The sequence below is a fragment of the Nipponia nippon genome, unplaced genomic scaffold (genome assembly GCF_047370975.1).
Source record: "Nipponia nippon isolate SJK-2023a ecotype South Korea unplaced genomic scaffold, ASM4737097v1 scaffold_5, whole genome shotgun sequence".
Lineage (NCBI taxonomy): Eukaryota > Metazoa > Chordata > Aves > Pelecaniformes > Threskiornithidae > Nipponia > Nipponia nippon.
In genome coordinates, this window is record NW_028262369.1 from 23,889,025 (window position 1) to 23,906,060 (window position 17,036).

At 42.8% G+C, this 17,036-nt stretch overlaps 1 protein-coding gene across 12 annotated transcripts in view; it reads right to left on the reverse strand.

Moving 5' to 3' along the window:
- The window catches only part of NFIA (nuclear factor I A), a 254,757-nt gene that overhangs the window by 14,736 nt on the left and 222,985 nt on the right, over positions 1-17,036 (reverse strand). For 9 of the 12 annotated variants that reach the window (XM_087730425.1, XM_009461225.2, XM_009461223.2 and 6 more), the window contains one exon: positions 15,123-15,214. The exons of the other annotated variants lie outside the window; for them this stretch is intronic. In XM_087730425.1, the coding sequence (XP_087586551.1) occupies positions 15,123-15,214 (92 nt within the window). The remainder of the gene's footprint in view (positions 1-15,122; positions 15,215-17,036) is intronic. 12 annotated transcript variants of the gene reach the window in all.

Sequence of the window (17,036 nt, forward strand, 5' to 3'; positions counted from 1 at the left end):
ATTTGTCGCTGCCATAAGGTTTTCTGACTGGGATAGAAACTTTTTTTTTTTTTTTTAATTTATTTGTAGACTTGCTGGTGGCAGTGAAGACGTTTGTAAAAGCAAAATAAACCAAAATGAAACAGAAAGGAAAATCCTAACAAATAAAGGAACTAAGAAAACAAATGAATGCAAAAACCTTTTGACATCTTTAAAAGAAAAACTATATATATTTGCCCCACTCCAAAAATTGCAGGCTAGCCATTTAAATCCAGCAGACAACTCCAAAGCACAGCACACAAACCCAAGCCAGCTGTTTACTTTTCAAAGCCCGTGGTGGTTTCTGCATTGATAAACTCTATAACCTCACACACACAGAAGGGATTTTAGCTATGCCAGACCTCATTGCTCTGTCCCGGTCTCTTTATGCGCTGTCACAGAATAAAAATGATCCTAACACAAACCCTGAAATAATATCTTGCTCCAGAAAGGACATCTTTGTAGATATTTCCTGAGTTACTGCCAAAAAGAACTTTTTTTGCTCATTCATTCTTTCAAAGTTTTGCTATAAACACAGCCAAAATTGTTCGGGAGTAATCAGAAATGACCAAAATATGACCCACCAGCCAAGTACAGCTGTGGGGGGGAGGAAGCTGCCCCATGCCTGCGGCCTGGCCAGCAGCCACCTCTGCCACCACACCTGGGTGACACCGGCATCGGCACCTCTCTTGCTCCCCTGGTACATACATTGCCTTTTGCAAGGGAAAGAGAAAATAGCAGTACGCATTTTATCAAAGAAGCAATAAGACGGCTTTAAAACCCACCTCACGGTTTACATTTACTATTGCGATATAAAAGTAAATATGCTGCGAAGGGGTTTTTAAATTCTGCACTTTATGCCTCGCTTTTTAGACAGCCCTATACTTTCCTCTGCTGGAAGCACAGTTAAATTTGCTACAGACTGCAACGCTTTAATATTTCTTACACTAAATCTCACTTATTTCTTTCCTTTTATGAAATAAAGTGTGCATTGGGACTTGAATCTGCTTATAACTTCACACCAGGAACTCCCATGGAAACTGGGATAGCAGGGACACTGCTGCGACGGGACTTTCCAGCATTTTGCTAGGAAAAAAACAAGCCCTTTGGGAACCGCCGTGAGCCCGCTCCCGAAACTACAGTGCCCACATTGCCCTGTTTCCCTGTGCCCCTGGACACGGCACAAAGCCAGTGGGTGCATGGGGACCCCCCAGCCCTGATGGTGGGTGCATGGGGCCGGCGGCAGCCCCAGCTCCCAGCCCCTCACGGCCGCGGTCTGCCTGTCCCAGGCTCCGGCAGCGCATTTGCAAGTTCAAGTTCAGGTTTAAGTGAAATAAAATGCTCCTCGGGAGTCTGCAGCCAGTCCTCATTTACATGTGATCTCTCTGAACTTCGCCTGCGCCAGCGCGCCCTGTTTCCAGGGCCCGCCGAAGGAATGTTTTACAGTTAGAGCCCGCAGTGCTTTCTCAGGCATTTTAGACCCAGAGGCCCAAGTTTCAAGCTGCAGCATTAAAAGTTTCCACAGAGCTACTGCAGAGAGAGGGAGGAAGGCGGGGGGGAGGGAAATGAGGAGAACAATATCGTCTTAATTGTCTCTATATAGCTCCACAGTTAAAGTATTACTTTTTAAAGGGACATAATTTATTCTAGAGGCACGGTGTTATAACAACCAGTACATACTTTCACCGCAGCGTAACCCGCTCTATTCTTCATTGTGCTCTCTGGTTTTGTTGCTTTTGCAGAACTCCTTGTTACCCAGTCCCCTATACTGTACTTACAGTTTTATTCAATTTAAGCCAGTTCCTGCAGTCCTCAGGCGAGTGAAACTCCCCTGAAGCCTCAGGAGTTCTGCCTGCACCAGGACTGCAAAAATAATCTCCCCGCAACCACCGTTTCCCCCAAAGTTTCTTTACTTTTATTGCTTTAGACAATCAGGGAAAGTCATCCAAAGAAAATCAACCCCCAGTCCGGGCCTCCCAAGCTCCATTTGCAGCGAGACAGCCTGAGCACACACACACACGCACAGACACACACACTCGGGGGTTTGCCCCGGGGACTCTCCTTCCCCGTCCTGCGCTGGCAGCGAGCAACGGAGCGACTGGAGCTACGTGAGGGGCCTGCGGGGCCGCGGGGTCCCAGCGGGACAGGCTGCTCTGCCAGCAAGTTGCTGCAGAGGCTCTGGCTCTTTGCTCTGCAGAGTTTGGTGTACAAAAGGTAATTTTCAGCCACTTTTCTTGACTGCCCTGAGAGTACTTTACAGTACACAGCGCAAGAGGAAAGCGAGGGGAGATAACTTGAGCTGGAGGGGAGAGCGAGCACTCTCTCCAAAATCCCCCCCAAAGCCTCCAGTGCCTGGTCTCTGCCCGTGCTGGATGTCTGTGGGTGAAGCAGACAAATGAGCAGCCCTGCAGTTCTGCTGAGAGAGCAAAGGCAGCGTGCACAGCCTGATAAAAGCAGGGCAAAAAATAGGGGGGGACGGGTCGGCGGAGGGCCGGGACACACAGGCGAGGAACTGGGCTGTGGGCAGCAAGAACAGCAGGGCTGGCGGGGCGCATGCCGGGCAGGTGCAGACGGACAGAGGGCCTGCATGGGAGCTGGGGACTCCGGGATGAGGGGGCTGAGACAACCGCACGTTTTGAGAAGTAGGCAGAGAAAGGTTGGGGTTTGGAGATCACGGAAAGGGAAGAGGAATCAGGGTTTTGGCAAGTCCTAGGTGTATTGGGCAAAGAGATCAAAAATGATCCCCAAATTAACACGGGCAGGAATAGGGGCATGGAGGGAACTCTGGTGTTCTTGCCACATTGACCTTAAAATTAAAGTAGATAGTGAGCTGGAGGAATAATGAATCAACTCAGCAGTGAAGCCCCCTCCCCAAATCTCCCCTTAAAAAAAGAAAGCCAAGAGGGCATTGAGCTGAACAAAAAAACCCTCCTGAACACCAGAACTTTTGATGTCTGCGTTTTTCCTAATGCTTTGTGCTTTGCTGAATTGAACAAACTGCTCTAAGAAAAGTGCAAGGCCGTGCACTGTGCCTGTGCTCAGCGCTTGGCCCCGAGGGTATGCGGCCATGGGGATCGATGATGGGACTCCTCCCGTTACATTGTGGGGAGCCCTGGGCCAGGGACGTGGTGGCCAATGAGTCCCATACAGCTCCATCAGGGCCACTGGGGTCGGAATGATGCAGGAGCTGGGTGACCGGGGTGAGGAAAGGCCACTCCGGCCTTCGCAGGTAGCCAGATCTCCGGTGGAGAAATGGGAAAAGCCTTCGCAGCACATCATCTGCCTTTGGATGAGGAGGGGCATATTAGACATGGCTGGCTAAAGGGAGCTGGGTCTTGGCCTAGCGTGGAGTGATTTTCACACATATTGTGAGATGCCAATGAAAGTCCTGGTGGAGTGTAAAGTCATTAAATGAGATGAAATTAAACAATTTAGTTATTTCTGCTTCATCATATTTGTGCAGTATGGCAGGCAGAATGAATTACTACTAATGATCAAATTTAGTAATACTAATTAAACTATCTCAATTTAATTAATACTAACAGAGAAAACAGACAAAATTACTAATGTAAACCTTAAAATCAAAAGGTGCCTCTTTGCTTTTATGAGTCATTGAATGTGAGGCTTTTCTCTGAAAATAGACTGTATAGAAGTGGCTCTTTGTACTCAGTAAGTAAGCTGCTCCATTGTACGGAGAATTACAGCTCTCCCCCATCTTTTTTTTTTCTTTTTTTTCTTTTTTTCTAAATGTTACTACTTTTACTCCTTGTATTCCTGAAAAGCCTCCAGAAGAAGAATCTGAACTCTGTTTTGACTCACGCAACATCAACAGGACCGATAAAGCAGTTACCATTACTGGGACAAATTCTGCCCCCGTTACTACTGTTAGGAAGACAACGGGTTTATGAAGAGCCTGTGGAGCCTCCCGTGCTGGGAGTGAACCAGACAGAACATAACCTGGCCTATACTTTCAGATTTATCCTACAAGACCAGTAAATTGGGAAAACCCCCGAAACTAAACCCATCAAGGAAGATTGCTTTGGAGTCACTGAGAGATAATACCTGTAGCCACAAAATAAAAACTCTAGAGATACAGGATGACTCCACTGCAAGCCCTCCCCATGAATAAAATGTGAATTTTAACCTTTATCTTATTTGAAAAAGACTAGATTTGTTCTACTGTGCATAGCTATAAGCAAAATACAAGCATAATTAAACAAAAATATTATTGCATTTCTAAAACAAACTCCTGCCAATAACAAATCTTCTACCTCCTACTCTCATCGACTTCAATGGATGTACAGTCAGGTCCAATACCATAGATTCACAGACACAATCTTTAACCCAAAAGGCTACAAGAAAGTCCTCCAAAAAAAAAAAAAAAAAGAGAAAAGCTAAACAAGGAACACTATGTGTAAAAGCATTCCTGCAAAATCTTAAATCTCACTGTTCAGCACACTGAAGGATGAAAAAACCCAATGCCACATGCAAATTTCGTATCTAACTTTATCCCTTTTTTTAAAAAAAGATGCCTTTTCTGTTTTCGCATTTAAAAAGATGTAGTTATAGCAAAAGCACAAAAGGATACCTGAAGTTGTATAAAGCTGCTCCAAGCAATGCAGAAATTATTGTGTTCAGCCTCAAAGGTAGCTGCATTTTATTGGTAGTGATTTTTGTTACTCATATCTCATAACTAAAATTACATTTCATTGGCTTCTGAAATGTATTTAGCTGCATCTCTTCATGTGTAATAAGTAGTGTTTGTATAGATGATGTAAGAGTTGGGTCATGCAAGTGAATATGCCTGAAAATACTATGATTATAGTGTCAGTACTGTTTTCAAAATTGAATATTAATAACCAAAGTAACTAAAGGCTACATAGTCAAGCCTGCAAGATATGTTCGCGTTTATCCTCTTGATTTATTAATATTAGATTTTTTCTTTTTAAAAGTGTCCTGGTTTTGGATTATACTTTTCCAGTTCTATCTTTGTTCAAGTAGAATATACTATAAAAACTAATGACTAAATGAAGGCGATATCTTTTGTTGTTCTGAACTAAAACCAGGTAAAGTTTGAAAGCTACAACGTGGCATGTTGTTAGTAATCCTTACTAAGAACAGACACCTTTGTTAAATTTAAAATATAAACAGGTTTTAACAAAATTGCAGTCATTTTGCTGTATTTCTTTTGAAGCCCCAATCCTTCCCCTGTATGCTATCTACATTTTTCTAGGATAGTCCAGCACTAGGGGAAGTGATGCTCAGTGTCTCAGGAACATGAAGCCTGCTGCAAACTGGAGAGTCCTTCTCCGTTAAGAAATGGCTTCTCATCTTTTAGTCCCTTCTTATGGAATTTAGTATTAATTTCAGAGCAAGATAGTCTATTTTGCAAGGTGTTCACCTCTGTAGTTTATTTATTCCTTGACCTCCGTGATAAGGCCATTAAGCAAAGGTGATTCTTAGAACAGAGGTAGCTTAATGCCTATCCATTGGTAAGGATGTAGGGATTGTGGCCTTTAATTTTTGACCTTCATTGTAGATTGTGGTCCTGATTGTTCGATTGCAGAATTGTTAAAAAGTATATATGGCAGTTGGCAAAAATCTTAATGTTCCAGTAAATGCAAAAGCCATAAATTCAGCTGCTGACCTTTTCCATCCAGGTCACATGTGACACCTACTGGAGCTTGTCAGGCTGTGTGGAATTTATGGAGCTCATACAGGTATCAGCTGCGAAAGCTGAACTTTCATGAAATGTCTTTCAAAGGCACTTCCAAAACCCTTGTAAAAAGTCAGTATGTCTTTTTTTTAAGGGTATACATTCTACACGCATTTTAAAAGGTCTCATCATGCCGTCTCTGCAAATCTTCAACACTTAGGAAACTTCAGCTCTTAAATTATTACTCTTTACAAAATAGAGAAGTCAGGCCAGGCATGTAATTATTGTGATTACCAACTTCCAACAACCCCTTTCCAAGCCTACAGAATACGCTGAACCTCTGCGCACTCCTTTCTGTCTCATGTGCATCTCTCTGCCCCTCTCTGAAATCAATGGTATTGATGGCGTATTGTCAGTCAAGGAAATGTGATTTGATAGTACCCTAAAGCCGCTGCAAAAGAAGGGAAGGAATACAAAACCTACTCAGGTCCACACCGTGAGCGTGAGATCAATGTTTTCAATAATACGTTTGCCGCCATGTAGCACCCTAACTGTCACAATTAATAATGTAGAAAGTGCTGATTAACTTAAGTAAAGTGCTCTCCACTGTGTAAACACATGAAGATCTATAGGGCAAAAGAGGAAAGAACGAACAAAACGTCATTTTTATATTTTATGTGGACACATTCTTGCTTTCTATTCTGCTCTTGTAACAAGTACTGTACTAGCCACTCTGACAGAGTCAATAAATCGATCTGGGACCTGATGCAGCAGCGAGGCAGACTAATCCAATACGGCATTATCTGCAATGGAGGCTGGGGGCGGGCGTGGGGTGGCCAGGAAATCAGCCAAGTCAAGTAAAAGCAGTACGAGGCACATAACTATAATCTTGCCTTATACTTGCTTGTTTGATTTGTGTGTCTATATGTATGCATGTGTGCATCTGAACAAATGTGCAGCTCTGCAGGAGAAAAGTGCTCTGCCCATGCTGCATCTCCAAAGTCCTTACATATCCAAAGTCCTTACAATGCTTCACAGGTTGGTCACAGGACCCTGTGGTTCAGCATGGATCAGCACCCACTCTGATTTAATCATGTCGGCAGCATGGCCAATAAATTTAAAGATCTGATGACTCTTTCCCCCACCATGTAAAAGTCAGTACCTGCTCCCCCTCTTGACTGCACCCACCACAACAGCAGCAAGACCTGCTGCTTGCCCACTGAAAAACAAATCTGAGCATCCCCTTCCATGTGCTCTGTACCTGTGAACATAGGAACTGTCATGTTTTGTCAGATTAAATGGTCACTTGGGTCTGGTATTATGTCTCTGACAGTGGCTGCACTCCTCTTGGGAGGAAGATGCAAGAATCCCTATAAAGGAGATGGACCAAAATGATTTGGCCTGAGGGGAAGCTTCTTCCCAGCCCCATGCAGTAAGTGGTAGGCCTTGTAAATCCATGTTAGCAGGGAATATGAGATTGAAAAAATAAAAATAAAAGAAAGTTTCCTGCTGAATGGAAAAAAGAAAACTGTTTTTTGGCAGAAGCTCTTCAAGGAAGAGAACATAGGCCATTGTTATTATGAAGACTTTTCAATGAAAATGCAGAAAATCATTGCCTTTTAGAGTAATTGTTTAGCTAAAGAAAGGTTACACAGCTTGTAGAGAATTTAGTAAGAAATTAAATCTCTCCAGCTCATTCATCATATTTCTGCATTTGCCAACTCTTCCCACCAGGCCCACACTTACTTCTTCTCTCTCTTCTCCCCTACTGTGGAGCATAAGTAATGGCCATAAAACCCACAGAAAGGGTGCCTTACGCATAGGCTTCCTGTTTATTGTAAGGAGGGGGAAAAATGCAATAAGTTTAATTGCTTAGTTTGGAAAATTTGTCCATGTCCATTGTAAATAATTGTATGCTGTATCTATTGGAAATAGGATGCTTAGTGTTAGTTTCCAAAAAAAAGTCTGAACTGCTCACCAGAGCTTGCAAGGAGGAGGACGAAAAAGCACAGGAAACGGATCCCCCCCTGCTGAGGACTAACCCAGGCATTTCTGGACTGATTTGGCTCCAACCCACTTTGAAGATAAGGCCACATGATGGTACTGGGAAGTTTTCTATGAATCTTTACCTTTATAGTGCAATACGTGCTTTCTTCTTGAGGTATACTGTTCTCTGCTGCTTTTTAAGAACTGATCTGAGAGTGGAATTTCATACTGCCCCTCTGTGCGAAAGCTCAATTAAATGGGCTTTGTGCACTGAGCTGAACAGGCAGTGAAGGGATGGGAGTTGGGGAGTGACCCTGATTTCTGGTCACCTTTGTATCTCCTCTCTATGGACTGTGATTAGCAACTGTGATCAGAGCAGCACGTTCACACTCATGCTGCACTGGGGACGTGTGGCTATGGAGCTATTATGTGATCAGGGACACATCAAGAGCACCACGACCGCGTGAGGGCTCTTTGCTCCCATCATGGTGGAACCATCTCAATTTTAGCTCAGCGAAGGATTCAGCCAACATTTCCTTGACTAATTTCAAAAAAAGAGAAGAGCGAGTTTAATATGGCCAAACACAAAGCAAAGTCAGGATGTGAAATCTTCTTTCAGCTTCCCAGGGTCTGAGACCCGCTGATGCTTGATAGAGATTGACACGGCATTTTCTATGCACACTCACGCTAGACTGAAACTACACTTTTAGAGCCATCTCCAGGCCACCTTCAAGATCAGGCCAGTATAGCTGCTTCCTGGGTGGAAGATGAAAGACAGCACCAACATTCAGGTCACGTATCAGTAGCTTGGTGCCACTGGTTCTGCAGCAAAACACTTTTTGCTCAGGAATCAAAACTTTCAGTGGTCATAATAGGGCTCAAGCCCACAAGAGCCCACCCTTCTTCAGTGCCCTTCAGCCCAGGCAATTACTATAAATTAAGTGGTCACATATACAACTTTCTCTTCTCACACACTCAACTGTTCATTATAATGGTTCTGTTTCTTATCTCTGTTTTCTGTGCCCCATTTCTTACATATATTGCAAATCTCTAGTAGGAAAGCGATCCATGAAGCTATAGGGCCCACATATGCTCAGGAGCAGTCTAAAATTCAGACGGCGCTTTGGGCACTGTGTAACTCTGCTCTGGGTGTCGGAGGAGAGCAGCCCTCACTTCCCATTGCTGAAATGGGAAAGTCCACAGATCCCTGCTGGGTTTGGAAGAAGAGTGACTCCTCTAACTTCAGCAGCTCTAGAAAGTAGCAGTCCCACACCCCAAAATTGTGTTTTTATATCTAGTCTCTGCAGATTTCTGTTCTTTACCCAGGAGAGACGTTAATTCCTGCATTTAAATAATGTTCTGAACCTGCCAGTACGTTTGCTGCTATGGGCCAACAGAAGGAAAGGGCCAGTCAAGTCTCTGTGTAAAAGTGCTTTGCAGCTTAAGTTTCTTCCAAAGCCATGCATGCTGGCCTAGGGAGGTTACTTTATGGAATATGTAGTTCTCAGGGGGCTGAACTGATTTGAACAAATGCTTCCAAATTAGTGTTTTTCATCGTCATTCATGCTCAAACACCAGCGGTGCATTTAGCCTGGAGGATAAGTATTCTTATCCTGGGGAAGAACAGTCACCTAAGCAACAAGTAGCGCTGACCTGGCTTATAAATAGTTCTGCTCAGAACCCCCAAAATAAAAGGCCTGATCTTGTTCCTGCAGCCTCTCATGTTCTCTGCACGTCCACTGCAATGTATGAGCCACATGCACCCCTTACACTTTTTCTGAACGTGAACCACTCCGCTAAGTGAAGCGGTGGCTCAGCTGTTAGCACACTGCAGTAATACCATGAAATCCTGACCTTACCCTTCCTCCCCGAGGGCCAGCAGGTGCTGCCTGTCTGACCAGAGCAGTTCCTGGGCGCTGGGAAATGGGAGAAAGAAAGAAGGGTACAGAGGCAGAAAAGGACAGGCAGCTTGTGGTACTCACTAATAAGGCACATCAACGTGAGTTGTGTGTGAGTCTGGCAGCTCTGCATCATTTTCTGACGGTGCAAAGGGCAGGGCACTGGGGTAGGGGTTCAGCGAGAAGCAAAAATGGAATATCCCCATGAAGCGACACACATGTTTTATTTGTCAAAGGAAAAATGTGTGCACTGGTTTATTTCTTCCATAGGGTGGCAATGGAACCTGGGCACAAAACAGCTACGCAGTTTCAGCTGCAGGAGCGATAGCTCTGGAGGAACTGCATTAGCTTCCTATTCAAGGTGCTGACTTTGATCTATGAATCCTATACGCTTTTGGGCCTTGCTACCTGCGAGACTGCTTCCCTGCCTCTCCCCTGCCTGCGCCTCCTCCAGCCGCAGCGAGGGGCATCACCTGCACTACATTCCTCCAAATTAAGTGTCTAGGCAGCAGTGCCTGGCTGTTATCACAGAAGGACCATCTACTCTGGAATTTGCCTCCCTCCCTTGTCTGACAGAGCTCACATCTGCTAACCTACAGGACACAGCGTAAAGCTCATTTTTTTCTCATGCCCTTTGTTTTAAAGTGCTGCCAGTGAAAAATTGCAGGTTGCAGTTTGCTTTCTAAAAGGATTGTGGGGAAGTAAAATAGCCTTTTCCTTGTCTCTCGAAAATAAAGTAATTGTACAATTAGCTTTGTATATGCACCTGAGGCATAAGGTGGTTTTTTAGAGATAAATAAAAGCCTAAAAGAAGAAGCTACAAAGATACCACTGTCTAATTCAGAAAAGGCAGAGAACAGGAGCAGATCTAAAGAAGTTAGCAATTTCCTTATACTATAAACATAGTATCCCTTTTGCTAAACTTCAGTAATTTCCCCCTCAACTTACTACAGGGCTGGATTATTCTTTTACATCTGTGTTTCACAGCATGCATTTTTGTACCTGGTCTTTATAAGGCTGGTAGTAAGAGCGTGGCTGGGCTTCTGAGCTTGCTGGTGTTCATACCGGTCATTTTGCTGCCTAGATAAGCTTGTTTGACTTTTTGGGTTTTTCCCATACTTTATTGCAGTGTGCTACGTAAGTTATGGGCCTTTTGTTTCAATTGTTTTGTGTTATAAAGGATGAGCTCTATCTACAGCACTGTTGTGGCTCTAGGGCCCCACCAGGGAAAGTGTGAAAAGACAAGACCTTGGCTTACTATTCATTATCTGACTGTAGCTTTGGGATTGTGCTTCTAAGTAGAAGAGCTTCTACTTCTGTTCTTCTAGAAAATAGTTTTATCTTTTCCTAGAGACACGTAAGGGAATTAATATTTGGTTTTGTGCTTAACTAAGTTTTATAAACTAACTGGGATGGATCTGATATAAAGCATGTTTAGATTAGAGAGGGATTTTTCCTGAAACATCTGGACAAGAGGGTGCATGATACACTTTGTCTCTTAAGCAGAGAAGAAAACCATTTAGTTTCTCACAAGTGGTAAAGCAGTTCATCCTCTGCCTGGGTGCCTGCAGTGGGAGGCAGTTTCTGTTCTGTGCATCCTCATAACCTTACTGTGTGAGGCACACGGGCTACTGGCAGGTAGGAGTGATTAGATGGAGCAGGCATGTGTTGCTCAGGAGCTGTTTTTAGCATCTGAAGTACAATTTCCAGGAAGATGTAGGGTAAGTAGGTGGCAAACAGGACAGCCTAGTAAACAATGTTTAGTGTGAAGTGGAGCTGCAGCACACTGAATACAGCACGCTGATCCCTAAAGGAATTTTGTACCATAGAGCAAAGTGAGGGCATTAGAGATCAGCAAACAGTGTTTAGAGTGGCGAGTGACAACGCAAACTCTCGTCACAAAGAGCAGGTTGCTAGTTTAGTGTTACCAGCTGCACGTACTCTGAGTGCATATCCTGTGTTTCACAACTACTTCTATTGCGTGGTTAGGAAAAGAAAAAAACCAAAACTCGGAACCCTTTATTCTTTGTTACTGTTGTTGCTACTGATAGGCTAGTCCCTAATTAATGTGATGGTACTTTCCCATTCCTCTGCCACTCTCCTTATTACAAGTCCTTGGCAATACAAGAGACCTATCTCTTACTTAGTCATGAGGTATCTAGGCCAACTTGCTTTTGAAACTAAAGACTGTGTACCCCAGGCATACTATATTTCTGATTTGCATATGGAAAAGGCAGTTAAAAAGCTGATGCCCCCATATTGCTTGCGAGTCAAGTAGCAAAAGTAAATGATTTATCAAGCAAAGGTTACAACACCTGTGCCTTTTTGTCAACATATACAGAGGATGCCAAGTCAAGTGTTTCTTCTAATAGCTCAAACAGAAATTTAGATTCAAATAACCCCCCAGATAGGACAATTATGCGGTGAGCCTCTGGAGTGGCAGAGTGATGGATGGGGTAAGCAGAGTCAGTGTATGAAAAAACAAACCAACTGAAAAGCTTTGAAGCTGCTAAAACCAGACAAAGCCAACAGCCCTTTTGGGGCTTTTGTTACTGAATCAGAACTACTGACTTAAATCAGTTTATTTCCTGGTCTCTTCTGTCATGGGGTTGTTGTCCTGCTACAACCTTTGTTGACACAGGATGATGGCCTTTTTCTAAATAAATTATTATATAAATTCTATAAAGTCCCTTTAAGGGATTATATTTGAAGCAATGCGACGGAAATCACAACATGCTGCTAATGGAAATGTCTACTGCTAATTTTTATAATGCCCATTAAGAAAGGCATGTACTGGTTTTGGTTGTTTAAAAACAGCCCAGGACAGAATGATCCTTGCTCAAACCCAGCCATGCTGTTGTACATTTGTCTGCGATTTTATTCCAGTGTTCTGTGAAAGCCCACGAATGCCCATGTATGGGATATGCGACTTCTGCTGAATGGCGCTGTCACATCCTTGTGCACAGACTCACTTTTGCAGCATTTTAAGACTAATAATGATGATGCGTAACTAGTGCCTGCAGTCAAATGACCCACCAATTGGAAGAGAAAATCAGAGTTATCAAAAAGCTGACCATAATGTTTTCTTATAGTTTGTAGCTGGACTGTAATTTTAAAAAAGCAGATGTTCAGATACAGTCTTCATTTTTATTTTGTTGTTCCAGCAGTAAAGAGTTGCTTAACCCTTATATTTAAGCTTGACTTTCAGAAGCTCTGAGTGTTCACTGCTTCCTCTTGTCTGAGGGAGCTGTGTGGCCTGGCAGTTAGTGGTCCTCAGGACCCATATCTTAGGCTAACTCTGAATGTACTATAAAAATCCTGATGGAAAGCAGCCACCCCAGCTGCTTTTAATAACACAGTCCTATGTGTTTTTATATTTTCATTTTGAAATATCCTAAGTGATCATCATATACACTAATGCCCTGCAAAAAGAGTACAAAAGCATGTCTTTGTCTAGAGGAACGCTAAGTAAATCCCAAATCATTGCAGGTATTATTTTTACCTCACTTCTCTGATTTAAAACACAGTCAACTTCAGAGTTGTTTCATGAATAAGTAGTGAGTTTTGCTGATAAATTATATATTTAGTATCAAGTGGGTTGTGGTGGTGTAATGATGTATAGAAGCACAGAGATGCAGCTGCAGTCAGAGACTGGAAGTCAGTCTCCTTACTCACTGCAGCATGTTTGACTTTAATTGAAAGCCGTGCTTGAGTATTGTTTTTCACTGTACAGCATTGTTATTCACTATACTGCATTACATAGAAGCACTTAAAGTAAGGCTAGAGCACTTTAAAATGATTTAAGTCATAAAAAAGGAGGATAAAAGTTTACAGTCAACAAACTTATCTGGGAAACCTGGGCTGCAGGATGCAAGTAAGTTTAAAATATTTTTGAGACTTAATACTGTTGCGTCTTACTACATAATCAATTTACCAACTAGTAGTTTTTCAAGTCTTCTGGAAAAGGTAAGTAGCATTCTCCAAAGGGTTTCAAGTTTCCTGAGCTATGAAGGAAAAGACCAAATGCTTAAGGACTTTAACAGTATACCTTAACATTCCTGTTTCCTGCTTTCAGTGTATTGCTGTGTATTCCAGTTGTTTCCAAAACGACTGGAGAAATACAATTTAAATGTGAAGATGCATGAGAACTTGTCACGTACATGAACCGAATAAAGGAAGAGGCCTGAAAAGTGGGGTGCAGGCTGCGTTTTGTTAAGGCATGAAAAAAATCAGAACCTGATGGGTTAAAACCCCACTCTGCACTGCTGGTGTACTTTCTGTGACCCTATTTAATGCAGAGAAGGTTTGAGATTCGATGTAGTTTAACCTGTGCTGTCAACAGAGCTATAAACTAAAGCCCCTAACAAATTGTACGCAAAGAACAGATAGCAAGAAAACACATTGTGTTCACAGGCATCTGGTTGCAGCCCTGTAAACTGAAAATCTTTGGTAATGAGTTACTTGTGTTTCATTGACAGCATAGGTGCTGAAGCCATCGCAACAAGGAGTCTGTCTTCATGCATATACTGGACTGTGGCATGTACAGCCATTAATCTGTACACTAATTATTCAGATGCATATAAATGATTTCAAAGAACTTACAAGAGCTGAGAGTAGTACTCCCCAATTTGCTAGTGATTTGAATTATTCCTTTTTAAGCATTGCAACCAGCTCAAAACAAAATTACAAATATTTCTGGCTGTTGACCTTTAAAAGAATTGTAACGTAGTCAAGCAATCACTTAAAACTACAAACTACAGTTGTCCTAAAGCACTAGCTCTGCTCACTTTTTTATACCTTCTCCCCCATGATAACGTGATATTAAGCACAGACTTAATTTTTTCAACATCTGGCTCAAATTAGCTGCTAACAAAACTGCCAACAACTATTTTCTTAATCGACCCTGGGAATTTGATACAGCTTGGAAAAAGCACATTTAAGCCTTGTCCTTCTCCTAAAGAAACACAAATGTTTACTTGAGCTTCTGATTTGACCATAGCAGGACTATGAATTCAGTTAACCCAGCTTTACAGGCCTGCCTCAACTGGACTTTTTTTGTGTAAGGAAACAGATGTGCTCACAATTACAAAATCTCCTGCTTGCTCAAAGCCCACCATGCAAATGGCTGACCAGGAATTTGAGTCTATTTTTTTTACATGGAAGTCATTGGAGCAGTCTCCCGTTGTATTTGGTGGGTGACTAAGGTGTGCTGTTACCTGATGGGTGTCTCTGAGCAACTTTTGCATATGCAATTAAATGGACTGCCTAGGGAACAAGTTGGAGCGAAAGACTTTGAAAATTCAGTCCTAGAGGAAAAAACTGTGCACTAGAAGCCAATATCTTAGAAAGCAAGAGAGATCTTTCCAGTTACGAAAGCAGCGTTATTACTACATAAGCCCAAAAAAACACAACAGACAAACAAACTGCAAGTGACATTTCACTGTAGTTACTGAGACCATGTGGGTGAAGTGACAGCGGCAATGCAGCTGGCTCCGCGGGGACACGTTAGAGTACACTGAAGAAGAAGAGGCTGCAGGCATACAGAGAAGTCGAAAGCGGCCCACCTGAGTCTGTTGAGGGATATTTACAAAGCTTGGATCCCGTGGTCCAACACTGACGAATCGGTTTGCGGGGGAGGTGCTGGGTGTCGAGTAGGCTGTGAAGGGAAGGGACACATGCGTTGAGGAAGCGGCACTAGATTGCACACGAACAACACCAAAACACACTGTCTCAGAGCCACCTAAGCAGATGTTTAACATAGAAATGTGCAAATGTTTTAGAGAGCGAGAGTTTGGTTTTAGACACCGGAAAGGTTTGGTCTTAATGATGGGGATATAAACACGTAGGGGACTGGGCTGCTGGGAGAGGGCTCCTTGCCAGGCAGGACAGCAACGACGTGCGCTCAGGGAGAAGTGTGCTGGGTCACCTGTGCTGCTCTCCATCCCAGAGGAGAACCACTGCAGGCCTTTCCATGCTGGGATAGCACAAGAGACTTCTATAAGTGCTGGTATGGCCTGACTGTTTTCACTCAAATATGTGGTATCTCTGGTTTTAATGGAGTTTTGTATAGCAGTGAATTTACTAAAGTGCTTATTAACAGAATCAGACCCTTGTTTCATGCTAATCCAGCATTCTCTCTCGATATAAAGTTTTGGTTTTCATACTGCTGTGGTCTGCACTCTCTAAAATGTTCACTTGATGTGTCTGACAAACTAGGAAGATCCTTTCGGTAAAAAATTAATGGGTTGCAGTTTCACTGGGGTGGTAAGTGCAATCAGTCTGAAGGCTGAAGCTGCCTTTAAAAACTGGAATGGCTCCCATAAATGTAAAGCTATTAAATGCAATGCAAGCCAAGAACCCAGATTACTTCCAAACTTGAAGTACTTTAATGATTTTATTGTTGCATTATATTCTCCACTGCAACTGTCCACAATGCCACGTACTTCCACATCCAAAAGCTTTCAATGCATTTTCAGCCTTCCTCTCATTTGAAAATCCCTCATGCAATCTTCTCTCTTGTTCAGTTTTTTGCATGTTCAGATCTAAATTCAAATAACCTAAATAGATGCCTTAATACAAACAGTAATTCTGTCTATTTTAAATATATTTATGGGAATGCATTCTGCTGAATAAAATCCCCGGACAATCTAACTATCCAATGAAGAGACAAAAAACAATGTTAAAAGGGAAGTTACTTGCCAAATTCCAGTCAGGCTAAATATAATGTTCAGGCCTCAACGTTACAGAAAAATAAAGCGAGTTAAGAGTTGGAGAAGACACTGAGTTGTCTGTGTAGATGAAAGCCTGTTGCCTTTCTGAAGGCAAAATGTTCAGTGAAGAGGCGTTACATTGGAGGAGCCTTTGGTTTAAGACTGTACTGAATCAGACCAATGCTCCACCTTATCCGCTCTCCTCTCTCTTACAGAGGCCACAAGCAGATGCACAGGGAAGAGTCAAAACAGGTCACATATTTACTTTCTCATATTCTTTCCCACTCTCTGATTATTTTCAGCTCAGGGACTCCCTGTATTTAATGGCCCGCAAGGGATTTCTCATTGATTGATGAATGCCCAATCTGCCCTTGAACCCATGCAAACGTTCTGCATCCCACAAAGCCCTTTGGCAAGGAGTTCCCAAGTCTATGAGCACGCAGAACCGCAGCCTTCCCTTCCCTCTCTGCCCAAGTCTCACAAATGTCTCATGATGCCTCCTAATTCTTAGAATTATGTGAGACAGCTTCACTTTCTCAAAGAGCGTTTCCCTGAAATCACCCCAGGAACTGCGTATCTTCATTTCTTACTGATTTAAGGGGAGATAAGGCATTCCTGACTTCTAAGAATGAATTTTTCCCTGTTGTTTCCAGTGAGGTGAGCTTTTCTCTCCAAAAAGTTAACACCTTGCTAGTACTTGCGAAAGTCATGCAAGGAACACCTTTCCTTCACAAAGTTTTAAAGGATTTTTTAAGTGCATTAATTCAT